The sequence below is a fragment of the Fusarium flagelliforme genome (genome assembly GCF_020744385.1).
Source record: "Fusarium flagelliforme strain FIESC 12 MPI-CAGE-AA-0113 chromosome Unknown B0J16scaffold_2, whole genome shotgun sequence".
NCBI lineage: Eukaryota > Fungi > Ascomycota > Sordariomycetes > Hypocreales > Nectriaceae > Fusarium > Fusarium flagelliforme.
Window position 1 is genome coordinate 6,755,161 of NW_025763504.1, and position 26,370 is coordinate 6,781,530.

Consider the following 26,370-nt stretch of genomic DNA (forward strand, 5'->3'; position numbering starts at 1 on the left):
CGTTACAATATTATCTGCAGGCCCCACTGCGGCTGATGCTGATCATTATCACAATTGGATAGGGATTGTAAATCTTACTCATGCTCAATAATTTACAGGGTAGTTGGGTGTGATCAAAGACCCGTTTTGGTTTACCGGCATATAACCAGGCGCCAGCCTGATTATTGCAACCAACAAGATTATCTACTACCCAACTCTCTTCTACGCACAGTCCCTAGCTTCTCCTCTTCTTCTTTGTCTTTTTAAAAGTCTTCATCATCTTCTGGGATGCTGCGACCTTTGATGAATCGTGGCAATGCATACAGAAACTGAAACCCAGGCTACTGCCGATATATCCTCTATCGGGACTGGTGAATTGTGCGGCCTCGCCGTGATGGAGCACAAGCAAGAAGCATCACCCCGTGACGAAGCTGAGACGAACCCTCCTGAAAGTCAAGTGCAGCCGGCAGAGAACGATTCGACTGCTGAGCCGCCTGCAACAGAGGAAATCGTCAAAGAGACTGCAAAAGATCCCGTTAGCCAAACCAGTCAGGAAGAGGTCCAAAAGCCTCCCACCGCGTCGTTATGGTGCTCAAAGAATGGTCGAAGCCATGCCCATCTAGCTGAGTGGAATATCTTGAAGTGTCCTTCCTGCGAACAAGACCTTCGTCGTCCTGAAGAAGAGGTCAAAGAAAAACAGGAACCTAAAGTAACTGACCAGCCAAAGTCAGATTCTGATGAGTCAGAGTCAGAGTCAGATTCTGATCAGTCAGAGCCAGCAGACGAGGCAGATACAGGGGATGAGTCTCATGACGACGAAGAGGCCAGACCATGCCTACAATACAGCATCAGGTACTTGGACGAAGCCGGATACCACGCTGCCACCGAACCTTGGCACGAACGACTGGATCTGAATACTGAACGGAAGCATGTCGTCAAGAACACAAATGTCGTACTTGAGATCGAGACCATCGTGCAAACCAGCATCAAAAAAGATGAGTATAGACGCCAGTACGAGAAGGACGACCTACTGAAAAAGGGCATCCTCAAGAACCCCGCCTATCGATTGGCAATTATGAAATCGCAATTTGTGATACACTCTAAGCTCATTATGCGAACGTTGATGCATTTGGTCGATTATTATCCCGCAGTCAATTTGTCACCTGAACCTATCACAATCACAGAACCTTACCCGCTTATCATACATCACTGGGATGTTATTCAAGCTTATTTGAAGACCTTCCCGGGCCACACGGACTACCAAGAAGGATCGGACTCCATGGCGCCGTTTCCTGCTGGGAGGAGGTTGAAAGCTTGCGACGAAGAAACACATCAACACTTTGGCATGCTGATAGAATCGATTGAACCTTCTTTGCTTGAGAAAGTTCGGGATGAGAAAGCACTTTGGAGGCGATCGGTACCTATGGCCACTTTTCCAATGCTTTGGCTACTGTACAAGCCAGGAACAGATGTCTACATTGATGCTGATGGCGACATAATGGCAGGTGTTGTCAAATCCGTCACGCACCAAATCAGACATGTCCCTGGATCATCGGCCGTCACAGGTTATTACCGTATTGAGTACTGGTATCTCGACTTTGATGGAAGACGACTAGGCCGCGCTGAATCTTCCCGTTGGATTGTACCATACGAAGGAGAACAAGACATAACAACACTCGGTATATATCCTTGTTCCTTCATAGACGACCAAGATGATGGAGCTACTCGCGAGAGACTTGAAAATAGGGGCGAACAATTCTTCAAGCTATTGGGCGGTGCTCAGATGGAGTACAAGGGCGAGTCACTTGGGGCACACAAACGTTGGGTAAGTCCCCCATTTTAATACAACGACCCTTGTTGCTGACTTTATGTTTAGTATGAGGGCCGTGTCATGATCGACATAGCTACTTATTACAATACCGTAGAAGACCAGAAATTTCCAAGACCCCACATTGGCAAGGTGAAAGATAAAACGGTTACCGAAGGTGACGACTACGACGACGACGACGACGACGAGATTGAGGGCCAAAAGGATCCAACGTTCAAATGGGCCTGCTACGATAACATTAATCCCAAGGTCACCAAAACACTTGACTTGGATAGAGAGACAATCGGAGTCTCAGCAAAACATCGGTATTTCCTTTGTCCAAAAAGGGTCATTGGATTCGTCCTCAAGTCACGAAAATGGGGTAGGTCTATTATTGGTCATGTCTCATGTATGCAATGAGTAATTGATAACTAACGTGAATCTACTTACTAGATCTCCTCGACATTGAATGTTGCCATGAGCCCAGGGTCAACTACAAAGCCATTGATTCGCTGGTATTGAACGAGGAACGGAAAACCATGATAAAGTCGCTCGTTTATCGATACACCGACAAGAATAGGGTTGATCCGCAGGTACCAGCACCCTGGGCGGCCGATACCATCCGTGACAAGGGTGAAGGCCAGATCTTCTTACTTCATGGAGGGCCAGGAGTAGGCAAGACATTTACCGCTGGTCAGTCGAGATCAAGTAGTTGTGGAATTTGGTTATTAACTTGAGACAGAATGCATTGCCGAGTCTACTGGAAGACCACTTCTATCACTGACATGTGCTGATATAGGCACTGAAGACAAAGAGGTGGAAGAGCGCCTTTCCGATTGGTTCAGTCTTGCTGAGACCTGGGGAGCCGTCATGCTTCTTGACGAAGCCGACGTATTCCTGGAGAGGAGAAATCGCGGAGATTTGGCGAGGAACAGCTTGGTATCCGGTGAGTTACCCGGCTAGATGTACTACCGACGATAATGTCTTACAATTTCGCAGTTTTCCTTCGTTCGATGGAGTACTATCGAGGAATTCTTTTCCTTACTACGAACCGAGTTGGCCATTTCGATGATGCCTTCATTTCCCGTATTCACATCGTCATCAAGTACGATAACTTCGATATGGCCTCCCGAGAGCGCATCTGGTCCCAGTTCTTCAAGAAGCTTGCTACAGAGCGCGGGAAATATATCACAATCTCAAACGACGCAAAGAAGTACGTTACCAAGAACAAGGAGATGATAAGTATTCCTTGGAATGGTAGAGAGATCAGAAACGGTAAGCATTGCTAATCTTGTTTCTATTCTTAATAACCAATATTTGCCCAGCCTTCCAGACTGCTGTTGCCTTGGCAGAGTATCGATTTGCAATGTCTGAGGATAAAGAAGAGGGCGATAAGGCTTGCCTCGAGCGGGAGGATTTCCAGCAGGTTTGTGAAATGACTGGAGCTTTCAAAAAGTACTTGAAGAGCTTGAGTGGGTTTGATGAAGCAGAGAGGGCATTGAACGATGAGGCTCGCAAAGATAATCCAGAGGAAGAAGATCAATACTAAGCAGTATAAATAAAGAGACGAGAGAAGTGCACGGGGCGACGCAAAGCGGGCATTTTAGCGGAGCGTAGGAGCTGACAGAAGGAGTCGAGATAGGATCGGTAGAAGCGTAGTTAGAGTGGCATTACAATAGATGCATGATACTGCATCGGTGGCGGGCTGCGATGATATGGAATAAATACTTCCTCACACTTCCCATAATCCAATTTTTATTCTTCATAATGCGCCCTGCAAGTACACGCTTAGGACTTACACCCTACCAAGTGGTTTGTAATGGTTCATATCCCCCCAAAGGGTGGGCCTTTGAGTGGTACGTCTTCGGCGCCGTAAGACCACACGGGCAATTCAGGGTGGAAAAGAGGAAAGGAATAAAAAAAAAGAAAACAATATTCGTTTTTCGAAGGCGCCCAATGAGCAGAACATAAACCAATCACCAATTGCATTCTTAGCGCGGCCGCAGAATTCACTAGAACTAGGTGTAAATAGCTAGCTAGAGTTACCAGTGTGACTGGCGGATATAATTAGTGCATTTGCGATCCTGCCTACGCCTTCTGAGCACATATGCAAACGCGTATACACCATCACCACAGCACTGCTGATCCGCTGCATTGACAAAGGCCGACAAAATGCCTGCCGCTATACCCCAAGTCTCGCTCTCTAATCTCTTTGCCTTGATTAGCTACTCAGGAGCTCAGAAAGCCACCAACCAGCACCCTAAATTGACCCCTTCAGAAAGCTGGGAAGAGGTTGGGTTTACTTCCTGAACGTTATTACGAGCTGTTGTTGTATTGTTCCCTTCGTCGCCTCAGATGAAGATCATGGTGCCGCAATATTTAATCCTGGAGAATCGTTTCGAGCTAACCTGCCTTCCTTCTCAAGATCTACAGACTGTCAAGTAATTTCACGGGAGGATTTAGGGACCTTTCAAAAATCGCAGGTAAATATAGCATGCCGTGTAAGATGAACTCGAGGAAGCATGCTTGATATGAGTTATACTACTACCTTCGAACTAGTATATAGAGCCTATTTACAGAACTTGGCTGCAATTGCAGTCAGACCTTGAGCAACAGTGTTGATTGACTCTACCTCAACCCATTCCTTTTTAGAGTGTAATCCGTCTCCCTTCGGTCCCCACAATAGCGCTGGGATGCCTGCATCAGCCAACAAGGCGCAATCAGTCCAGTAGGGGGCCGCTTTGAAAGGCAACGTTTCTCCGAGCGTAGACTCAAGTGTTTCTTCCACGAGTCGGGAAAACTCATGATCAGTTGAGAGCTCAAATGGAGATCGATCAAACGTCGCTTTGATGTCATATTTAAACTTTGGCGTTGACTTCGCAATTCGCTCCAAGATTTCGACAAGCTCTTCTTCAACGCTCGCAGGTGTTTCCCCTGGTACTGTACGTCGCTCAATAGTGATTGTGCATTTTGCTGGGTATGAGGAAATTTCTTCACCTCCTTTGATGGTGGAAGCATGCACGGAAGGGCTGCCAGCGTTACCGCTCTTTGGACGCATCGCGAGACGATAAGCATAGAGATCCAATTCTGCCAAGAAATGCCCAGCCTTGGAGATGGCGTCGACACCCATATCCGGGCGGGAGCCATGATACGCAACACCATGAATATTGACCTCAAACCACACAAAGCCTCGATGGCTGTTCGTGACCTCGAGGTTTGTCGTCGGCTCGTTAACAAGAGCAGCATCAGCTGTCCATCCAGCGCGCAGCACGTCCTCCGTTCCGATACTAGTATCTTCTTCGTCGGCTACACCCACGAACATGACATCACCCCTGAGGTTGAGCTTTTTGGCATTGATCAAAGCCACCATAGCCGCTGCTAGTCCGCACTTCATGTCTGCAGCGCCGCGGCCGTAAAGCTTCCCGTCTTCGATTTTTCCACTCAATGGGTCACCCTCATAGCCAAGCAACGTAACTGTATCTAGATGGCCATTGAACATGAGACTTTTGCCTCCACCTGAGCCGCGAGCTACACCAACGACTGAAGGTCGGCCTTTGGTAGGTTCAATCCGATGAACCTCGATATCGCGGCTTTGGAGCCACGACGCGACATAGGTGGCGATTTCAGTCTCTCCAGGACCGCCGACACTACCAAGCGTCGGGCTCGCAGAGTTGATCTGAACGAGCTTCTGCGTCAGCGCCACGGGACAGTCGTCCATATCAGCACGTGACCGCTCCATCGGATGACTGGTGAAGGCAAAGTTTAAACGTGATTTCTTGAAGGTTCACGGTATTATGTGTAAAATAATCAGTTATAAAAGGATGAAGACCAATCGGCCAACCATGAAGGATTTTACATCCTGTTTCTGTCATTGCGCCCTATTATTTGTTCTACCATTTGAATGGATCGTGCGCCCTCTCGGGATTGGTCGGAGTTCCTTTTGGGGGCTAGGCGCTTGAAAGTATAACGTTTCAGAAAACTCTTTTTTGTCAGACAATTTGGCTCTGGTGCCAGCGGGTGTTATGCCCTTCTTTACACCTCTTAGTGTTGACGGTTTAGCACTCATTGACCTATTGCGTTCTTCGTGTGTGACTCCTAAACCAAGAGTGTTGTTGACTATGGTGGTTGGCGGCGTTGTCTCCAGAATCCTTCCACACCTGAGCCTTCTTGACTCTCTCGTCTTTTGAAGAACTCGATCCAGACTTGCCAGAATTCCTGTCGAAACTTGATGCTCGTGCCTTAAATACTGGAATGGTCCTGTTCCAGTTGATGGCAACGAGGCCCAGAAATAAAGGGACAGCAACGGCCACAGGAACTAAGGCATATATCATTAGTCATTGTGTATTTCACGTAGGATTCAAGAGGTCTGCAGCTTACAGAAAACAGCAAAAGCCCAGGTGGGAGTCTGCTGGAAGGAACCAACATCCAACGCGAAGAGGAATGAGGGAAATATCATGCCATCTCAAACAAAATAGGCATTCCATTAACAAGCTACACCTTTTAAGAATTATAACTCCGACATTCACCAGATACCCTTTATCCTTTCTTTCTTTTTCCCTGTCCCGATGGACTCATCCCCTCTTGGTCAAACAAAGGAACCGCAAAACAAAGACATCCTTCTTACACATAATCAAGTCAGTGACCTCCTAACACATTGCTTTATCCGCTCTAGCAAATCGCGTTTCAAGGACGTTGTTCGCGGAGACATCAGAACAGTGATAAAATCCCGTTTGTTGTTTTGGACCTGAACTACGAACTACAAGTTATTAGTCTCAGCTGCCTCTCCTTCAATTTCCATGCTTACTTACCTGCTCGATGGAATTATCCATTATAAATCGAACGGTCGTCACAGACTTCGTTTGTCCAATTCGATGGATACGCGAAAGAGCCTGTTCCTCGATAGCAGGGTTCCACTGCGGTTCCATCAGGTAGGCACGCGATGCGGCAGTCAAGGTCAGCCTGGGGAATTGCCTGTGTTAGAGAACAGTAGGGACCTGATGAATTGCCACAACTTACCCGACTGCTCCGCATGATAGGGACAACAACAGCACTTGAACACTGCTGTTTGAGCGAAATCGGTCAAAGATTTCCGGTCGTATACTTGCAGGAACTGTCCCGTCCACTTGAACGCATGGGATTCTGTCTGCCCTGAGAGCGGCGTGCGCCAAATCTAGTGTTGATTTCCAAAAAGAAAAGACAATGCTTCATCTTGTTAATATTGCTTCATAGTAAAAGCCTAGGATTGAATGTCATGATTGCGCACATACCTCTTAGTTTCTCTGGGTTGCTGTTGCAAGTCTGCGATCAGGGCTTCTACCTTGGATGGAAAGGTTTGTCGTTTACTAGGAAGCTGGAAGTTTTCGGCCAATCTTGACGGACCGATGGGTAGCTCAATGGAAAGGCCCGGTGGTTCGCAATAGCAAAGACTGGTACCATATGGAGAAGGATCGAAACATTTGGCGCACCATAGACGGTGACATTGTGTTAAGTGGCAAAGTTGCGAAGGCTCTTCCAGTGGTTGCTGGCATCCGAAGCAGCTCATGTTTAGTCCCATGCCATCAAACTGACTGATAGATTCTAATCCGTCCCATGGTTGCTCTTCTGAGCAATCGGCATGGCCTGGGGGATCGGACTTGGTGCCAGAGCTCAAATGTCCGAGATTGCAAACATGCCGAAGGGCATTGATCTTCTGGAGAGCATTTACATACCCCCTTCGTTCATGGCTAGACTGTAGAACGTTATCGATACTGACTAGTGTCCTTTCTGCAGCCTGTCTATAGGCTTCTGCTCCCTGCAAGTCAAAGCTCAGAGTTTGGATGAAATCATTACGAGGTGGTAGGATATTCGTCATAGATCGTCGAAGCATGAGGAAGCTTAAAAGGTATTTTAGTCGATTGACGCCTTCCTCCACATCGCCATATTTGAGTTTGTGATTTATATCACCATCAAATATCGATTTATCCGAATAGGGATATGCTTTAAGGAAGCCAAGAATACTTTGAAAATCGGTGGGAGAGTTCTGAAAAGGAGTTCCAGTCACTGCCCAGCGGCGGGCGGCTTGAACTTGGCATAATGCCTTGCTGGTGGCTCCAGACGGATTCTTGATACAGTGGGCTATACAAGCTTAGTACATGCTGAAAGGTAAGGGGGTAGGTGAAACCCACCTTCGTCCAGTATTATTCTGTGCCAATGGTGGGAAAATATTATGCTTTGTGTTTCTCTTCTCCGCCATCCGCTGACAGCTGTTGGGTATGTTGTCAAGACGATATCGACGCCCTGGAGCTCTTCGGCATTTGATATCTTGGACAGACCATGGTGAGAAACCCAAGTGATGGAAGCATCGTTGAGGTGGCTTGAATAGTTAGTAGTTCGTAGCCAAGAGCCTTAATAAAAGTGATGTCTTACGTGAGGAGCTCGCGGCGCCAGTTATCTAACACTGCGCTTGATATCAGCTAATGCAACATATTTCTAGATATACAAACATACAGGATGGCGGTACAACCACCAACGTAGTCTTGGTTTCCGATGCATCATGCGCAATTAATGCAATCATGGACAATGTCTTTCCACAGCCCATGTTGTCTGCAAGTATTCCACCACGAAATTCAGGTGGCGTTGTATATTGCGATGCTCCGCTGATGTTGTTTACGAACTCCCTGTTTCTTTCGATCAGTAGTCGAACGACCGAGACAGAATAGAATGCTTACTGGGAGGTCTGACGTCTATCCTGTTTCAGAGACCATAGATCTGCGTTAGGGAGCTGTAAATTCCAGCCTCTTTCGCGGCTTATCATGAATGATAATGCCTGTTTCTGATGCCTATGCGGAGTGAGTAATGTTATTTTACTTTCTTTTGGTGACAGTATACTTACGATTTCAAAGTCGTTCGCACATGACTGGAAGGATCGGTCTCGGGGATGCCATTTCCAGAAGTAAAAGCTGCAAGTGAGTCGAGGTGACTGACCTCCTCAACTGTCGTCTCTTGGATGTCCTTTGCAGGATAAAAGTCAGAGGTTCGAGTTCCAGGAGTGTTCCAATATCTTTGCGGGTTCCAGTATATAACATCGCGACGTGCACCACAAGGATCTTGTAGGAAGAGATCCTGACCGCGGAGGATTTTTTTAAGGCTGTCAGATAGGTCCTTGTCTCCGTATAAGATCGCTTGTAGTGCACACTGTCCAGACGATTTATTCGTAGAGGAGTCAATCGAAGATATACACAGGTCCATTTCCATTTGTTCAACTCGAAACAGCTCCAGTAACTGTGCATGTCGACAACGAATGGAGCCTAAAGAGGCACCTGAGACGGCAGAGAGTATCTCGCCATCCTGCCTAACCTCGACGATCTCGGAGGTTTGAGAACCCGGGAAGCTCTTGAGTGTTGGGATATTAAGCTTCAAATATATTAGCGAGTACAGAGGAAGGATGTTGTTAGCCACAAACCATTCCGAAACAGATATCTCTAGATGATATTTTCGGGGAAACTCGATGTGTCTGTGACCGAAACATATCCTGCTCGTCGTCCGCCTCGGCGGACATCTTGACCAAGGTATCTTCGTTGGGGTTGCCACACGACGCTCCAAATGTCGTCTTTTGTCGTTTAGCAGTTCGCTCCATATCTAAAGACTGCCACAAGAACCACCATGCTCTACTCAGAGACAGGGCAGCCTAGTTTGTATTGAACAAGAAAAATCGGCATACGGAAATGACAGGTATCGGCCACGCATACAGGGTTGTGAACGAAATTGCGGTCACAAAAAAGAAATAAAGAAATCAGGTTAGAAATATAAGGCTGACGAGTTGCACTGCCACTAATTTTTGATGATTTTCTGTACGGAAAACCTTGCTTCCAGATTCTATTGGACCAGACCACGGTACAACAACCAACAAAACAAAGCATAGCCACTGAACATCCGCTGGCTGTGCACGGTCGTGTTTCAATATTATGCAGGAATGCCTGACGCCACAGGTCTTGTATTTTCAACCCCCTCATTCCTTTTTCTTATTCAGGAGAAGCATTTCTCGACGTATTTACATTCATACCGTTTTATGTTTCATTTCAAGTTGAACAATCGGAAACTTCATAATGGCCCAACGCATCATGAAAGTAGCATGCGATCGCTTTCGCAGTGAAATCTCACCAGAGGACACGAGGATCATCGAGGCGACTACTAAGCTTGATGATGTCAAACTGGCTATTGGTCAAGTAGAAAGTCAGCTTGCCGCGAGACAGCTACTACGGGATATGGATCGCATTTCCCCCTTCATTGATGCCATCGAGCGATATTCCAAGGCGCTTGAGGTTGCTGCTAATGGAACACCGTATCTTCCCTGGCTCTGGGTATGGCCTCCTAGCTGAAAGTTAGAGTCGCAGGTATACGGTCTTTACTGACTACTTAGTAGGCGCCTATCAAACTTATTCTTCTGGTCAGTCCTCTTCTTTTATAGCCATTGTCTTGGTATTAACCGCTGCTACAGGCGGTCCAAGATCACACTCACGCCCTTGACAAGATACTCTCTGCTTATGGCCAGATTGGCCTCCAAATGCCACGATTTTCACGCTTTGCCGAGGTATTCCCTGACGAACGTTCATTTCAACACCTCTTAGGCTTTTTATTCGAGGATGTGCTGGAGTTTCACAGACGCGCCTACATTATGATTCGGAAATCAGGTGAATTCAATTTTACTTTCTCTTGCTACTTAAATTTTGGTATACAAGATCCAGGAGTCCAACATGTCAACAGTTTTCATTCAATAATATCAGCTAATATCATCGAACAGGTTGGAAAATGCTTTTCAAATCCGCCTGGGGTGGATTTGAGCACCGGTTCGGAAGCTTGTTAGAAAGTATAGCCAGAGTCAGCGTAGAAATTGACCGTGAGGCCATGGCAATCGATATAATCCAAGCTGTCGACCAACGAAAGAGAGATGCAGACGCTGCCGCGGAACGAGAGTCGCAATGGCGTACACAGCAGCTGTGCATAGTTTTAAATTGGCTTGAGGCCTCGGATACAGACCAGCAAACGAAGTTTGAAATTCTGAGAGACCGATGTCACGAGGGGACGCTAGGCTGGGTCACCAGCTCTCCCAAACTCAGAGCTTGGCTACGAACAGGTGGGAAGCAGGTTCTTTGGCTTCATGGCAAACCAGGTTCCGGTATACATGCCTTTAAAGTGTGGACTTGTCCAAGACTAACTTCACCAGGTAAATCCGTTCTCGCCGCTAAGTTGATATCCTTTCTCTCGGCTGATACCACTAGAAAGGTGGTCTTCTTTTTCTGTGACTTCAATACGCCAGTACATGCTGCGAGCACGAGGATATTCAGAGCGCTCACCTCTCAGATCCTTCGTCTTTCGCCAGATACTGCACCGTTTGTATATGAAGACTATATTGCACGCGGCAAGAAGCCCACCAATGACACTCTAACAAAGCTTCTTCCCCAGTTGATCGCCAACATCAATGATCTAAGAATAGTTGTAGATGGACTGGACGAAATTTCAACATCAGAGCACCGGAAACTTATAACGGATCTACTCCGAGTCACCAAAGATGCTCCCGGGTGTAACTTACTGCTCATCAGTCAAGATGTGTCAAGTATATCTATACGCTTATCAAAACAACCCCGGCTTTCCATGGCTGAAGAGGGTGCTAATATTGAGAAGGACTTCGCCACAGTGGTAAAAGAATCTCTCAAGGACTTGGACAGCCAACATGACGGCGCTCTTGGAGAGATGATGCTTGACAGCCTAGGATCCAAGATTCTACAAAAGGCAGAGGGTACATCTCCTAACAGCTTCTATATTGCATTAAAGCTGATTCGCTTTCTAGGAATGTTTCTCTGGGTGCATCTGGTTTTAGATATTCTCGTTAATGCTGCATGCCTAGAGGATCTTTTCTTTCAGATCAACAGTCTTCCAACTACTCTCGCCGAAGCGTATGTCGATTTCTTCTTTAGGTCTCTCAAGATGGGGAATTCTCTGACAGTTTCTTAGCTACAGCAAGATTTTAAACAGCATCTGCAGCAGGTGTTCCACAAACGATGTCGCCAGGATCCGTCGCATCTTTGCCTGGCTTAACTATCAAAAAGGCAGAGGCATCTTGCAGAAACACCAACTCCGCATCGGGGCATCTATCTTTCCAGGTAGAGAGAGTTTAAGTGACGAAACCAAACCACTACCGAACATGATAGACATTTGCAAACCGCTTGTGGAGGATGCGCCAGGGGGTTGCTTGGTGTTTGTTCATTCGACAGTACCCCAGTGAGTTGAACCCAACTTCTCAAGTTTCACTTACTGAAACAACTGTGTTGAAGATTTCTGGAGGGTTACAAGAACCCCTTCATCACTAAACTGCAGTCACATGCTAGTATTGCATACGCCTGTGTCTGCCAACTCATACAGGGTCTTGACCTGTTAGCACCGTCGTCAGCTTCATTATGTCCAGTGGAAATCGCCTCGGGTCTCTTATCACTATGGCCCTATTCACTCGAACATTGGATTGAGCATCTTTTGGACTGCTTCGAAGTCGAGCAGGAAGTTATGCCTGAGTGCTTGCGACCGCTACTCCAGCGGGTTGACATGTTATGCCACCAGCTACTGAGTTCAGAGAGTCGCAAGCTGCGGGCCAACAATTTTGTGGCTGATGTGGATAAGGATCAACGATTTATTAATCTCATGAAGTCGATCAATCCTTCCGTTTCGGAATTGATACGAGAGCTCCGCAACGTCAGTTCGTGGGCAAACGATGATCAGTCGCCTCTAGCACAACCTATGCGGACTTATCAAAGCATCACCGAGTTTCTCATGAGGAAAAGCTCTGTGGACGGCATCTCCACTGCGACACTACTTGCGTTCAAGGAACAACAAGGAGCTGGCGCATTCTTGTGCGATATCCGCGGATGCCAACATGCAGTCATTGGCTTTCCATCGAAAGAGAAACGGGAGAATCACCGACAGCTGCATTTTCAAGATCTCAAATGTTATGCAGTAAACTGCACCTATAGCGACGTGGGGTTTAAAACTGAAAGAAGTCTAAAGGCTCATAGGAAACGATACCATGAAGCTGCTGAGTCGGATCAACTGCAAAAGCGCCTTCGTCGAGTTGCGAATGCTTTACCAGAAGTTAGCCATCAAGATCTCCTTGACGAGAATGACTGGGATTATCTTATCAATCCTGCGGTCCCACGCCAATTGACAGTAACCCCGCATCATTTTATTCCTGTGTCGGACTTGGTGTACTGCATGAGCTTTAGCCTTGACGGAAAACGAATTGCAGTCGGCACTTATAAAGCGGCTCTAATTTTCGATGTACGGACAGGAACACTATTGCAGAAGCTTTCGCACAGCGGAGACGGAGAACTAGACGATATTCATGTCCTGAGCGTTTGCTTCAGTCCCGATGTCCCCTGTCTTGCCACTGGTAGCCAGGATGGTCTGATTCGGGTTAGATGTTGTTTCTTTCTTGTCGTCGAACATGGCTAATATTCTGTACTAGATTTGGGATCTTCGGTCCGGCGGAGAAATCAAAGTTCTCCGAGGTCACAAGGGAGAAGTCGCCGCAGTTTCCTTCGCGCCGCAGGGCGGAATTCTGGTGTCAGTGGGTGCCGATGATCGCGCAGTCGTGTTATGGAATACCCAGTATTGGGATTTCATTACCTTACTGCAATTGCCTGATGCCGCCTCAAGCCTTTCTATATCTCCGGATAGCAAATACCTCGCAGTGGGGTGTTTTGATAACAATTGTTACGTTTTCCACGTGGAAGATAAAGCTCTATATACTGTTCTACGGGGCCACAAACATGCAGTCGCTTCTGTCGCGTTCTCCCCTGACAATAAGCATATTTCGACTACCAGCCATGACAGAACTATCAAAATTTGGAGCCTGGGTTACAGTCCGAAACTCACCATGACACTGGAGGGTCACGAGGTAGGACGCAAGGGATGTGGACTCTAAGCATTCTGCTGATCTCGTTGCTATAGGACAGTGCTCTTTCGGTCGCCTTTATCTCTAACTCTCGCTGGGTTGTTTCTGGCTCTATGGACAAAAGTGCTCGAATTTGGGACACAGAAACCGGCGTTTATCAATTGATCCTCAGGGGACATAAAGGCTCGGTAGATCATGTTAGCGCAAGTCCAGACGGTGATTGCATTGCTACTCTCGGCGAGGATCATAAGGTTATTATTTGGTCTTTTCGAGAGCTTTAGGTCTGTTACCAGATGGAACCCGTTTGATATCCAGGATGTAGCTGTATAGCTATAGCAAAGGGCCATCTGTAATTTGAAACTACTACCTAGGATTTGATTTAGTCAGGGAATTTTCAATTGTTTCACCATTTTGGACCGCAGCTGCTAGTTGCTCCTCGGCAATCCTATCATTCTCCTTATCCTCAGTCACGAGAGCAACATTCTTGAAGAAAAACATCATTAAAAGAAGCGGGATGGAGAGAGATAATGACCCAATGGCCAGCGTCTGTTGCGTTGTGCGGTAACTTAGATTAATAGCGTCTCGGATCTCGGAACCGGGTTCGTAGGCTTGGGCCACTACAATAGAACGGAAGATGGCAGTCGAATTAGCCTTGGCTGCTTCAGGCAGATTTGCGTGGAGTCGTCGAGGGAGAAGGGTGTTCCAGAGAGCTCCACCGATACTGAAAAAGGAATTAGCTGTAGGTCTACACACTAGTGGTGCGACACTTACCTGTTTCCCACGTTGGCACCAAATCCAGAAGATGAAAGAAACATTGCCGTAGCGATCCCGATCTCATGATCGGGAACTGCAGCTTGAAGGGCGACTTGAAGTGGCACTTGGGCGAAACCACGTCCGAGTCCAAGTAGGATTTGGCCTGTGGTCAAGGCAGCTTCGTTGGCGACACGAGCTCCGTCGATGTTAGTGAAGTAGATTGGCAGACCGTTTGCGAGAGCAACCATGATGAAGCCTAGGATGATGAACGGCTTGGTATGTTTTACGAATCGGATGGCGAGACCAATTACAAGACCACCGAGATTGAGAGCGACCCTTCTAGCGTTACTGTACCGATTGTTAGCGACGGTGAGTTTGTAAGGTGTGCTGACTTACTCAATCCTCACGGCGTGTCCGGGTGAGTAGCCACCAGCAACTTGCAAGAAGCTCGGTGCGAAAGTTCGATAGGTCGAATCAGACATCGCAATCAAGCAAACCGAAGCACAAGCAAGAATGACATTGCGGTTCTTAATCATCCGGAACGGAACAATAGGCTTCTTAGCATATCGCCCATCCCAGATCAAAAAGACAACAAATGTCAAGACTCCAACAACAAGAAGCACAATCGAAGACGGCTCAGACCATCTTTCTGTGTTCCTTCTGCCTGTGATAGACAAGGGAAGAAGAGTCATAGCAAGACCACCAAGCAAGAGGAACGCACCAACCATGTCTAACTGTACATATAGGACTTGCTTGATTTGCACGAGCAGGGATGCGCCCTCGGGTATCTCGGACGCAGCTCGGAGGGAAGTACGCTTCTGCTCAATACCCTTCTTGCGAGCCCTCATCTTCATGAAGATCATGATGGCTATGGTGGGTAACGCACAGAAGGGCATTATGGCAGCCCACATGCCGAAGCCCCAGCGCCATGAGGAATTGAGCAGCATGTGCTCGCCGAGATATGTACCGGCGTATAAGGTGGGGATAGCTGCTAGCGACTCTGGAAGCGTGAAGAGAAAACCTCGGTTGATGAGGGATGTTACTTCGGCGATGAAGATTTGTTCGGTGATCGTCCACCATGTGTCTCCGAACGATTCGAAAATGCCTCCAGCCAGATACGTCTCCACGTTACGGCACGCAGCGTAGAGCACGTTTGCCAATGCCATGCTAATTGCCGCACCAGCGAATCCTTGCGGCCGTCCTACATGCTTGTCGGGCGTCAGCCTTGTTGGACGTGTAAGTTTTGGAATCTGTTTCTACTTACATCGGCAACTTTTGCCATAAGAGGGTAGCCAACAATGCGGACAATTCCATGGATAATGTTCGCCGTTGCAATAAGCGAATGGCCCTGAAAATGACTTGTCGCGTAGGGATCGTAAACACCGGCGGAAGAAGCAGCGAAAACCATGCAAAAGTTCATGACAAATAACCTTGGGGATTAGCATGCTGGGTGTGCAATTTGGAATTGGTGGCTTACCCGCCAAACGCGACCATGAGAGGGGATTTGGTCCAAAGCTTACGAATAGCCTCGGTTGGAGTTGGTGCCACGCCATGTTGCTGAATCTCGGCATCAACAGTGCTCTTCTCGGTATTAGTCGTGCTTTTCTCGTTGTCAGCCGAAGCGGACCGCCTCGCCGGCGTGATTTCGCTAGACATTATGAATGCGCGATAAATTGATGCAAAGATTTTACTGCGGTCTTGCGCTTTTAAGTACATTTTCTTTATCCCACGCCAAGCCCGGTAACCACGCGATAATAAGTTTGACCAGTGCTATAGATGGACTAGGGGATGCTTGGCAGAGCTGCGAGACCCTGTCGTTTTCAGGTGGTGATCTAAGATTATCTTATCAGATCATCTGATTTGCTCTGACAGCTCACTAAGAAAATTAGGTTGTGGGGGTTGGCTTCGGCAAGTTCGGGGTAACGCGGAATTTGAACCTCGTTCTAGCATGTCGTCCGATAGCGGAGTTGGATAGAGGGTTACAGTCGGAATTTCGACCTTTGTTAACGGAACGATTCCATCCTTCTTTCTGACCTTCAACCCCTAGATTCTTCAAATGTCTCCTCCAGGGTAAAGACCACTTTCGATGCAGCATTCGTCCCCATATGCGATACTATCAAACCTTGGATATTCCATTTCGTCTCATCATCCGCCTTACCGTCCCAACCCTGCTTTGAAGAATCCCTGGGAGAGCTCTTCGAGCCTGTCAGGATATACTCATTAATGTGGTGAGCATATTGTGCATTAAAGGGTCGTCGGTAGGTCTGGTCAGGGAAGATAGGGAGAAAGGAACAAAGAACTGAGATTTGAGCAAGACAGAAGAGGGAGGAGGCATGCAAGTTTAATGATGAGCAGCCATTGAGACTGTTGAATCTCTTGAGGTCTGGCTTACCATAAGGAATGCAGCTGTTATGTTGTAACCAACAGACAAGACATCGTGAACCAGGCCAAACCAACTGACTATCCGAACTAACAACACGGTATCAAAGATTTAGTAAGACTATGAGGCTGGCCTAGCATCAGAGACCAGGACCTTGATTCGGAATAGAACGCCCGCAACCAATGATGATTACCATATTCGCAAGGGAGAATCCTTTCAAGACACTCGAGGCCGCCCATGCAAGGGAGGAACTGGAAAACTGGAATTCGGATCATCCTTTGCCCTACCGGTGGCGGTTGAAGTGGCTGACTGGACCTCATCTTGAATTGAGACATGATTATTACCGTACAGATGACAGCGAAAGTGGCTGGCTGGACCTCCAACATAAATCGATTTACGATGATTGCCTTGCAGATGGCGACTGGACTAACCGGCTAGACCTCATCTTAAATCAATCTAATTGATCAAGCATACATTCCACCTAACGCAAACAAACTCTCCTTGAAATCGATAATAGATTAAATGAAACGAGTCCATCCCTCGACTTTCCGTCGCAAGTGCACAGATTCCGGCTTTAACCATGAAGTGGCATCTCTTTCTCGCCCTTGGCGGTCCCGCTCGAGCTATTGCTAGTTTGCAGCCCATTGGAGAACCCCAATGGAACGATGGAGTCGTCTGCTACACGTATCTATCGACATATCTTGTCGCTATAGCTGTCGAGACTACTGAGCCAGACTTTCCAACACTGCCGAGCTTCCCAACGACACGAGGAATTGTCCCACCCTATTTCTCGAATCGATCCACTTTGGTGCCTCCATCAGTCGTAACGGAGGCTTCTGAGATCAATGAGAATCCCGCCACCGTCATTGACATCACTACCTCTGATTTTGCCATCCCGACCGACGATCAAGAAGACGCAGAAACCACGGCCACAGGTTCCGGTAGTTTGTTCCCACCCACGTCCGCAACGTCAACCGAAGCTTCGGCTACGAGCTCCGAGGCTGTCTTAGGGCAAGCCGTCATCTTCTTCGTATCGCCCCAAATCGATAATGAGAAGCGGGATATTGTCAAAAGAGCACCAGGCGGCTTCATCGGCAGCGACAACATCAACGTCGATATATGCACCAATGCTGGTACATTTCGTCTTGGTGATGGGCAGCTTTTCGATTTACAAGACCCAATCTACTACAATGGCGAATCCTACAAGGAGTTTCGTAGCGAGGGAACACCGCCCACAGACGCTGTTACGAGAGAGTTTTCGAACGTTGCTGGCGCTCTTGTGTTTGCTAACCGAGCCTTACCTAACACCAACGCTGGGTTTTGTCAGGAGGAGGACAGTGGACGAGTGTATATCACGTTTACATCAAGCCCGCCGGGGTGTGTCCCTGTTTCCCTTCGTGTTTATGCAGGTACGTTATAGTTCAATGTTGCTACGACCCATTTCTAACTCTGAATAGTTGAGCAATGCCAGGATGGCCGAATTATAGGACTTGATCCTGCGAAATCCGCCACTACTGAGCCGAACCAACCTTCCACAATTGCCGAGACGAGAAATACTGCCTCTACCGAGATGTCAACCTTCTCTGAGGATTCATCTTCGACAGCTCTCACTGGTCAAACCTCATCGGTACAGCTGTCACAATCCAGCGACTCTTTCCCTGAAACGACCGAGACAACACCATCACTTAGTTCTACAGAATCATCTACAGTAGATGAAACTACAACAGCGACTTCAGATTCGCAACCTGAGGGTTCTTCCTCATTTCCTTCTTTCTCTTCGTCTTCTCCGTCAACGGAAACTTATCTTTCTTTCACTACTTCAATTGAGACTTCAATTACTTCCGAGTCTTTTATTTCCCTTTTGTCTTCTTTGACAACAACTGCCTCGTCGGACTCTTTCTCTTCTGACAGCACACTGTCTTCAGATTCTTTATCATCCATCGACACTATCTCTTCTGAGCCTACATCTTCTTTATCAATGATATCATCTACAGAGTCCGCAATTACTTCTGAAGTATCTACAACCATCACCGAAGAGTCTAAGACTACTACCGAAGAGTCTGCGACTGATACTGGGGGGCCTACTACATCCACTGAAGAAACTACTGCTGAAGAGCCTATTACGACTACTACTGAGGAGCCTACCACGACTACGACTTCCTTGTGTAATAGCGTGGATCTACTAACTACAGTGGCCTTGGCCAACCCAACTCCCGTTTTTAACGATGAGTCTAACCCTGAAAATGGCTTCGCCTCAATTACGATACCATGGGATTTGGGCCTTGCGGGAACTGAAGAAAATGTAGTCTACATTAACACAAATGGCTACATAACTCTCGGTTCTGGAGATAGCAACCCTTTTAACAGAGGCCTTCCATCAAACTCTATCCCCGATAGGGCATACTTACCATACTGGGACTCTCTGATCCTTGACCCCAGTCAAGGACATACTATTGTCTACGAGATATTCGATGGCATATTTGGTCCACAACTTACCGTTGAGTTTATCCTCGGGAAGCCCAGTCGCACTGGCATATATCATTTCGAGGCCAGCTTTTTCGAAAACGAGCCTCAGCTGCTCAGATTTCGATACTACACTACGCCTGACAAGGGATCAAGCGCAACAGCTGGCTTCCAAGATGTATTGGCCGGGAATTATGCTGAAGTTTCAGTCACCCGGGCAGACCGTCTACTGGATGGGGTCTCTGTCATTGTGGCGACTAACCAGATCGGCATCTTCTCTCTCAGTAGTTTCGATAACACTGAGTGCGGAAAAGAGCAGGATCGACTACCATAGGGTTTATCTCCATAAGTGGGTAATGTTTCAATTACAGTTGAATTAGCGGAAGGCACTATTTCGAGATCTGCTTGATGACTCACTAAGTAAATGAGGGCTGTCGGGGTTGGTTACAGAGTCATGCGGAAATTAATAGCTGAGTGGGGTAATATAACGAGATCAAACCTTGGATATTCTAGTTTATCCCGAGCCCAATTTATTCTTTTTCTTTTTTACTTGTCTTTCATTTATAGCCGGAAAAGGCAATTAGAACAGGGCAAATAGGGAGAGGACGATGTACGAGCACTGCAAGTGACGCTAGCATTTAATCGCACTTGATAAGGAGCACTTAGGTGTTTCTCGTTGTAAGGTACTGTAGATAGTCCCAGGGTGTAGTCAAAGACATATGTGGGTGGCTGGAAGATGCAAATTCACATGGAAATTCCATTGATCATGAAAGAGGTAAGGTTCATGGCGAGAACACTCAGGAGCGACAGGTAACCAGTTGTAATGGATTGTAAAACGCCCGTGGTACTCACACTGAGATATATTGCCAGTACCACTGAAAGACTAGCCGAGTTTAGACATGTTCTTTGTGGAGTGGTTACAGGGCTGAAGTACGGTAATGCGGATTGGTGACTCGACGAAATGACAAAACGACTTATCACAAGATGAAAGAGGAGACAATATTCCCGTAGCAATCATCAATTGGCTTGACCGGCCGCCCAACCTGTCGTGAATGCCTTTCGCACAGGTAATTGCTGACGTGGCATGTCGTTACAAATATATCTTTTAGCTCAGCCAGAGCTGCAATCTTTCCTAAGACGTACAAACCATAGACCTGATGCAGGCAAGGCAGGGTAGCATGGCTGGGGCAATTGGCTGGCAGGCATACAGAGGGTGGGACAGTGTCAAAGCGGTAGCTAATCCTAGTGCAGTTAAAAAGCACCTGCTAAGCTGAGTAATAAACGTACTTCGAGGTATATATACTCTGCCTATCCTTTTCATAACAAGAGAACTAAATTGATTTGACTCTCCATCAGACCTTGTATTTACATTGAATTACTTATCCTACAAAAGGAGCCTCAGTAAGTTTGTCAATAAATATTCCTAGCATGGACTAACTTGCAAAGTAACAGTGAAAAAAAAAAAATGGTTAAAAGACTTACTACGCAAGGCGATACCGCCGTTCCAGAAGACAGATTCTCCTTCGATATTGAAACTGAAGAAGGCAACGCTATCATCAGACCTACCACGCCAGCCTGGCTAATTGGCCCTCTCCACTTTGTCATCAATACTTCGTCCGCTCGCAACACAGACTTGAGTGATGTCGAAGTCAACTTCAGTGGGCGATCAGCATCTGTCGATTCTGTAGTAATCCTCCAAGACGGTGAGAAAATATTCGGGGAATATCATCTTGAGAAGCCGGATTCTTTTGTCCTGTCGATTCCTCCTGGACAAGCGACGCTTTCTGGGGACGAGATCACTGTGTCGATCAGTGTGGTCTTTGATGAAATCGTCAGTAACATCAAAGTGAGCTCCGTTAGCGTTGGTTTATAAGTGAGGATCATGATGTATCTTCTCTTGGATTATCTCATAGGCTGGCATTTGGGGATGAATTCGACGGCTTGTGGAGATGTGGATATAAGGTAACCCTTGTCATTTTAAAACCTCACCTGTTTATCCCCGACCGTTCACTGTCAAGCTGTCAATCTATTCTTGGGCAGAGCTGAATGATCGACCTGAGCTATCTGTTTCAAATCCCCGTCTGTGCACAGTTAACCATTTAATATGGCACATTTCGCATGGACTCACCGGACGGCAATAAACATTAGGGTAAGCAGCTCGCAAGCTAACCCAACGTTGAATTGTTTCGCATGACTCGTTTTAGCGTGAAACAACCACTTTAATTGGTTAGCTTGGCGATTCGCGTTTCCCGAGACAGGGATTGGAGATGATATGATTAAGGGTTGTCGCGTGGGCCGTGGAGATTGTGGAGATTACCGTTGAAGTTCCTGATCTTGGAAACTGTTTCTTCTGTTCTCTCTTCAAACGCGCGAGTAGAGTAGGTGATATTTATTGATTCACGCAAGAGACAATAAGAGAAGAATGGAAAGTATTTGACTTCTAGAATCTGCTATCCGGCGTATTGTCCAGGAGGCATAAATGATGGCCAGGCTCACAACTGAAGTTTCAGATGCCAAGCGACATGTCAATTTCTGCCCCCGCTGTAAAATGAGTTCGAGGCGATCAGTGCTCGATACGAGTTCAGGTCAAACGAGCACGAATAGAAACGCGCTTTGTCCAACTGCCGGCCGGAGAGCTGTAGTGGTCCGTGTCACAACTGACAGTTCAGCTGCAAGTCGATCGCTATATAAATCATAATGGACACGCTCATCTCTAGACTTTCTTAACAAACAATCCCAACCATTATTCCCTCTTTTTGCTCAAGATGTATCTGAAACACCTTTTACTTTCGTCCCTCGTGGCTGCTCCAGCCCTCGCTGCACCAAGCGAGTCAACCACCAAAGCCTGCAACGAAATCTCCAAGAGTCTCGGCAAGAAAGTCTCCTTTCCCTTCACAATCAACTTCAACTCCGAGTCTTCGGGTTACTGGTCCACAGCTCTCCGCGAGATCAAGCCCGCCTGTGTCATCAGCGCCAAATCAGCAGAAGATGTTTCCACAGCGGTCACCATTTTGAACAAGTACCCCGACGTCAAGTTCGCTGCCAAGAGCGGTGGTCATGACCCCAATCCTACCCATGCTACTGCTGGAGATGGTGTTCTCATCTCTTTGAGTGAGATGGTTGGCGCGACATACGATGCTGAAAAGAAGCTTGCTTATGTTAAGCCTGGTGGCGAGTGGAATGATGTTATCTCTGCACTGAACAAAGATGGTGTTACTATGGCTGGAGGACGATTGGGACTTGTTGGTGTTGGTGGTCTTTTGACTCAGGGTGGAATCTCTTTCTTGAGTGCTCAGTATGGTTTGGCTGCTGACGTATGATTTCCTCCTCAACACTATCATGACATTGCTGACAATGGATATAGAACATCGTCTCTTGGGAGATGGTTAACCATAACGGTACCATCGTCAACATCGACGCTGAATCCCAGCCCGATCTTGCTGTGGCACTCAGAGGAAGTGGCAGCCAGTTTGGTAAGTCTTCAACGTCTCTCCCCAGTACCACATCTAACCATCCCAGGAATCGTTACAAAGTTCACCGTCAAGGCCTACCCCATCGGCAAAGTCTGGGGCGGCATCCGCACATACGACGAGTCCAAGACAGATGAACTCTACGAAGCCATGCACAAGTTCATCCCCTACAGCAACGAAGACCCCAAGGCCGCTATCATCACCACCAGTCTGATCCTCACCGGAAGTGGTAGAATTAACCTCATGTTCTACTTCTACGATGGCGAGAAGCCCCCGACTACTGGTCCTTTTGCCGACTTCTTGAAGATCAAGTCTACTCTTTCCACTACCAAGACCCAATCTTATCCTGAACTGCTCAAGTCTAATGGAGCTGGAGTTTCTCTTTTGAACTCGAGAATCTCTTTCCGAACTGCAACTATTCCTTACTTCCCCAAAGACTCAACCGTCTACAAGCAAATCACCGACAAGTGGGTTGATATCACAAAAGACTACTTCAAGCGTCTCCGCGGCCTCGCCTCCCAATGCTCCGTCGACTTCCAACCCCTCCCCGCAGCGATCGGCAAGAACACCGAAGCACGCGGCGGAAACGCCATCGGATTCACCGCCAACGACCCTGACCGTGTCCTTCTCGAGATTCAGTGCGCCTGGGTTGAGAAGAGGTTCGATAACATGGTTCGTCAGTTCTCCAGAGATCTGTCTGACTGGATTGATGAGAAGATGCCTGAGTGGATGGAGAAGAACGGAGAGCCTGCTGATGCTTATCTTCCTCTTTTTATGAATGATGCTATGTATGATCAGAATGTTACGGGAACTTATAAGGACTATGCCAAGTTTAAGCAACTGCAGCTTGAGGCTGATCCTGAGGGTACCTTGAGGGAGAGGATGGGTGGTTTCAAGTATTGATTGCATTCTTAGCGTGATAGTTCAGAACATATTTTACTTAATAATTATATACATCTGTTCGTCAGTCACATTGATTTCACCGTGTGGCGAAATACGTCACTGTCCAGTCGCGACGTTGTGAATGTTGAGGTATTTACTAAGGAAAGTTAGCATCATCATCTGTCATATGGGGAGGTGAAGTGGACTCACCACTTCAATCCATCTTGCCATCCACTTATCAACGGCCTGCTTCGCCTCATCAATCAGGCCAAGTTCTGTCAATAGTCAGTATTCATTCGACCAAACACCTCCGACTTATGCATACCTAGCAGAAGTTGAACCGCGCCACGAATGCCAGAGTCCAGCGCAGAGGCGATCCAAGCATGAGTGTACGACGTATGCTCGCCCACAAAGATCATCTACGTCACCGTGTCAGTCAAAATCTCCCCAGAATCACGTGTCCTTACCTTGTCATAAGTCTTGAAGTACTCGGGAATGTACAGCTGATGCTGTCCAGCCGTAGGACTAGCCCAACTTCCAGACTGAAGAGGATCAAGAGCCCAACACTTCCTGTTAAACTTGCCAGTATACAGCTCCCTAATACTTTCGCCATGAATATCGACCATAGCATCAAAAACCATCTGGACATGCTCTTCCTCTGACATGCTGGCCAAACGAACACCCATATCGCCGCTCTGGTAGCTAGCCAGAATTGTAGCAGGACCAGTACCATTGATGTTGTAGGATGGATAGCAAATAGATCCGATACCTGGGATGTCACTGGTGGTACTGCATCCTCCATAAATGGGATTCTCGTAGTGCTCCCAAAATCGCTCGGAAAATTCGAGGGCGACTTTACAGGCGGAACTGTATGTCAAGCCCTTAATGGCGTTGGAGATGGTTGGTGGAAGGCTGGGTAGACGCCAGCGTCGAACGATAGAGAAAGGGACCGCGATGATGGCGTAGTCAAATGTCGAGTCCTGGAACTCTGTATCATTGTACTGCTTTCGCCATTGTAGTGTTACTTTGTCCGTTGAATCGCTGTATCTGACACGCTCGATTTTGCGACCCATCGTAGTGATGTCGTCAACGAGAGGATGAAACGACAGTGGTAGTCTGTTGAGACCTCCATCGATAGTCTTGTAGCTCGCTGCAGAAAAGTACAGTCCTTCATAGAGTGAATCCCAGAAGGTAGTCGCAGACCAGTCACCAAGAACATCTGTGCTGTTGAGGCTGGCCTTGAGATGGTGCACCATAAAGGCGTACTCGGACCATTGATCGCCCCCGAGGCCGTTGAGGCCAGTTTCGAGCCATTGCTTGTGAGCTTTAAACATGTTCTTCGCCATAAGAGTGCTGAACTCTGAGCCGGGCATGTAAGCATTGACCTTTGCCTGCAAATCCTCATTTTCGGGGCTCATTGAGGTTTTGACGCCTAGAGAGGCATTCTTCGCGATTTGGGCAAGAGTGGGAGGCATCCCAGTCGGAAGCTTGAATTCATTCTTGTACGAAAGGCCATTGAGGCTGGACTGGATCCAAGGAATAAAGTCAACGCTCAAATTCTTGTCATGATTGTTAAGATTATTCATCTCATCAGCAAGTTGAAACACCAGCTGATGATCCGTGATATTCATCGTCTCGTTAGTTTCGGGACTCTTGTAAGTTGCAGGAAAGCGCATCGGTCCCATTTCTTGATAGGAGTAGTCGAAGGGACCACCGGACAGGTACTCTGTATGGACTCGCCCACCGAGACGTTGGCTGGCTTCGATGATACTGATGTTGGTCATGCCGGCTTGGGAGAGGACCAAGTATGTCATCAGTCCGGACATTCCTGCCCCGACAATTGCGATTTCTTTGGACTTTGCGGCGTCTTCGTCGACGGAGGTGATGTTGGTCTTGGTTAGGTGGGCGACACCATCGAACCATGGACCCAGAACATCGAAGCCATTTTCTTCAGTCATAATGATCGAGTCTACGTCTCCGTTAGAGGTCAAGATTCGAGTGAGATCAAGATCAGCTTACCCTTGTCTCTCTTCTGAGGGGCTCTTCTCTTTATGCGATGAAGCTTCTGAATGTCGCTCCGTCCAACGAGGCTGCCATTGCTAGTCCATGCAGAGATACATCCTTTATCTTGCGTGTTGACAGGAATAGCCCAGGCCAAACGAGACACACGCATGCTGTCCGTTACAGCGATGGTGTGATGAGCATCGGAAAGAGAGTCGCTTGTACACGAGCCATACGTAAAGGTCAAAGATTCATCCACCGGCTGGGCAAATCTAATGTGAACATTGGCCAAGTGGGAAGTAAGTGGCTCACGGGTTTCGATGTGAACGGGAAGTGAAGAGGCAAATGCGCCCGCGCTCAAGGCGAGGCTGGTGAGTGAGTACTTCATGGCTGGAGAGTATGGTGAAGACGGCAAGTCTGGCTGGGTATCCCAGGCAGCATTTTGTCACTCTTATAGACAGCCAGAGTTCGAAGCAGATCTACGGATGTATTGGATAGGGTCCAAAGCAGGTCCTCTATTCAGATGTGACTTCTCGAATAGGTTAATCTAAGAGAGATACTATGAATTGCAGTGTATTGCGATAGGCGAAGAGTGATAGGGAATTTATGTCCGATCCAATACTCCGGTCGCCGGACTCTTAAAGAAACAATGTTTCGATTGGTCAGATATCAGATCGAGAGTGTTTCTTATCTCGTTTATATGCGGGCATAGATA

General features: G+C 47.4%; 9 protein-coding genes across 9 annotated transcripts; 5 read left to right on the forward strand and 4 right to left on the reverse strand.

Moving 5' to 3' along the window:
- Nucleotides 1-186: 186 nt before the first annotated feature.
- Nucleotides 187-3,558, forward strand: B0J16DRAFT_336285 (uncharacterized protein). Its single transcript, XM_046127193.1, has 6 exons — nucleotides 187-1,804; nucleotides 1,856-2,168; nucleotides 2,240-2,479; nucleotides 2,529-2,732; nucleotides 2,786-3,061; nucleotides 3,112-3,558. Exons 1-6 carry the CDS (start codon nucleotides 296-298, stop codon nucleotides 3,333-3,335), a joined length of 2,766 nt encoding a protein of 921 aa, XP_045987857.1. The 5' UTR covers nucleotides 187-295; the 3' UTR covers nucleotides 3,336-3,558.
- A 797-nt stretch (nucleotides 3,559-4,355) lies between these two features.
- On the reverse strand, nucleotides 4,356-5,504 carry B0J16DRAFT_412490 (acetylornithine deacetylase; the record flags this gene model as incomplete). Its single annotated transcript, XM_046133308.1, has 1 exon — nucleotides 4,356-5,504. The coding sequence occupies one exon, from the start codon at nucleotides 5,502-5,504 to the stop codon at nucleotides 4,356-4,358; it is 1,149 nt and encodes a 382-aa protein (XP_045987858.1).
- A 775-nt stretch (nucleotides 5,505-6,279) lies between these two features.
- B0J16DRAFT_412491 (SNF2 family N-terminal domain-containing protein) lies at nucleotides 6,280-9,401 on the reverse strand (the record flags this gene model as incomplete). The annotated part of the gene is made up of 10 exons (XM_046133309.1): nucleotides 6,280-6,542; nucleotides 6,595-6,745; nucleotides 6,803-6,988; nucleotides 7,054-7,900; nucleotides 7,951-8,138; nucleotides 8,192-8,222; nucleotides 8,273-8,442; nucleotides 8,494-8,604; nucleotides 8,658-9,178; nucleotides 9,228-9,401. The coding sequence occupies 10 exons, from the start codon at nucleotides 9,399-9,401 to the stop codon at nucleotides 6,417-6,419; spliced, it is 2,505 nt and encodes an 834-aa protein (XP_045987859.1). The 3' UTR covers nucleotides 6,280-6,416.
- Nucleotides 9,402-9,870: 469 nt separating this feature from the next.
- B0J16DRAFT_395986 (uncharacterized protein) lies at nucleotides 9,871-13,987 on the forward strand (the record flags this gene model as incomplete). The annotated part of the gene is made up of 10 exons (XM_046132226.1): nucleotides 9,871-10,125; nucleotides 10,188-10,211; nucleotides 10,263-10,455; nucleotides 10,566-10,940; nucleotides 10,989-11,561; nucleotides 11,613-11,718; nucleotides 11,777-12,043; nucleotides 12,097-13,225; nucleotides 13,278-13,709; nucleotides 13,763-13,987. 10 exons carry the CDS (start codon nucleotides 9,871-9,873, stop codon nucleotides 13,985-13,987), a joined length of 3,579 nt encoding a protein of 1,192 aa, XP_045987860.1.
- An 82-nt stretch (nucleotides 13,988-14,069) lies between these two features.
- B0J16DRAFT_395987 (major facilitator superfamily domain-containing protein) lies at nucleotides 14,070-16,115 on the reverse strand (the record flags this gene model as incomplete). The annotated part of the gene is made up of 5 exons (XM_046132227.1): nucleotides 14,070-14,427; nucleotides 14,478-14,807; nucleotides 14,856-15,667; nucleotides 15,724-15,889; nucleotides 15,937-16,115. The coding sequence occupies 5 exons, from the start codon at nucleotides 16,113-16,115 to the stop codon at nucleotides 14,070-14,072; spliced, it is 1,845 nt and encodes a 614-aa protein (XP_045987861.1).
- A 1,304-nt stretch (nucleotides 16,116-17,419) lies between these two features.
- On the forward strand, nucleotides 17,420-19,636 carry B0J16DRAFT_317604 (uncharacterized protein; the record flags this gene model as incomplete). The annotated part of the gene is made up of 2 exons (XM_046125380.1): nucleotides 17,420-18,248; nucleotides 18,297-19,636. 2 exons carry the CDS (start codon nucleotides 17,420-17,422, stop codon nucleotides 19,634-19,636), a joined length of 2,169 nt encoding a protein of 722 aa, XP_045987862.1.
- A 1,013-nt stretch (nucleotides 19,637-20,649) lies between these two features.
- Nucleotides 20,650-21,448, forward strand: B0J16DRAFT_369992 (uncharacterized protein). The gene is made up of 2 exons (XM_046130323.1): nucleotides 20,650-20,703; nucleotides 20,749-21,448. Exon 2 carries the CDS (start codon nucleotides 20,768-20,770, stop codon nucleotides 21,173-21,175), a length of 408 nt encoding a protein of 135 aa, XP_045987863.1. The 5' UTR covers nucleotides 20,650-20,703; nucleotides 20,749-20,767; the 3' UTR covers nucleotides 21,176-21,448.
- A 498-nt stretch (nucleotides 21,449-21,946) lies between these two features.
- Nucleotides 21,947-23,675, forward strand: B0J16DRAFT_412494 (uncharacterized protein; the record flags this gene model as incomplete). Its single annotated transcript, XM_046133310.1, has 3 exons — nucleotides 21,947-22,616; nucleotides 22,667-22,775; nucleotides 22,822-23,675. The coding sequence occupies exons 1-3, from the start codon at nucleotides 22,068-22,070 to the stop codon at nucleotides 23,673-23,675; spliced, it is 1,512 nt and encodes a 503-aa protein (XP_045987864.1). The 5' UTR covers nucleotides 21,947-22,067.
- A 2-nt stretch (nucleotides 23,676-23,677) lies between these two features.
- On the reverse strand, nucleotides 23,678-26,102 carry B0J16DRAFT_301572 (L-amino-acid oxidase). The gene is made up of 5 exons (XM_046124600.1): nucleotides 25,674-26,102; nucleotides 24,122-25,623; nucleotides 23,980-24,073; nucleotides 23,865-23,929; nucleotides 23,678-23,811 (listed from the first exon to the last, which is right to left on the reverse strand). Exons 1-5 carry the CDS (start codon nucleotides 26,041-26,043, stop codon nucleotides 23,809-23,811), a joined length of 2,034 nt encoding a protein of 677 aa, XP_045987865.1. The 5' UTR covers nucleotides 26,044-26,102; the 3' UTR covers nucleotides 23,678-23,808.
- Nucleotides 26,103-26,370: the final 268 nt, after the last annotated feature.

Excerpts from the sequence above, each read along its gene's own strand:
- B0J16DRAFT_336285 (XM_046127193.1), top strand. The coding sequence starts at position 296 with ATGCATACAGAAACTGAAACCCAGGCTACTGCCGATATATCCTCTATC. Across the intron at positions 1,805-1,855 it reads TTGGGGCACACAAACGTTGG|TATGAGGGCCGTGTCATGAT; the intron begins GTAAGTCCCCCA and ends CTTTATGTTTAG. Across the intron at positions 2,733-2,785 it reads GAGGAACAGCTTGGTATCCG|TTTTCCTTCGTTCGATGGAG; the intron begins GTGAGTTACCCG and ends ACAATTTCGCAG.
- B0J16DRAFT_369992 (XM_046130323.1), top strand. The coding sequence starts at position 20,768 with ATGGTTAAAAGACTTACTACGCAAGGCGATACCGCCGTTCCAGAAGAC.
- B0J16DRAFT_301572 (XM_046124600.1), bottom strand. The coding sequence starts at position 26,043 with ATGAAGTACTCACTCACCAGCCTCGCCTTGAGCGCGGGCGCATTTGCC. Across the intron at positions 24,074-24,121 it reads ACTTCAAGACTTATGACAAG|ATGATCTTTGTGGGCGAGCA; the intron begins GTAAGGACACGT and ends ACGGTGACGTAG. Across the intron at positions 23,930-23,979 it reads CGCGGTTCAACTTCTGCTAG|AACTTGGCCTGATTGATGAG; the intron begins GTATGCATAAGT and ends GACTATTGACAG.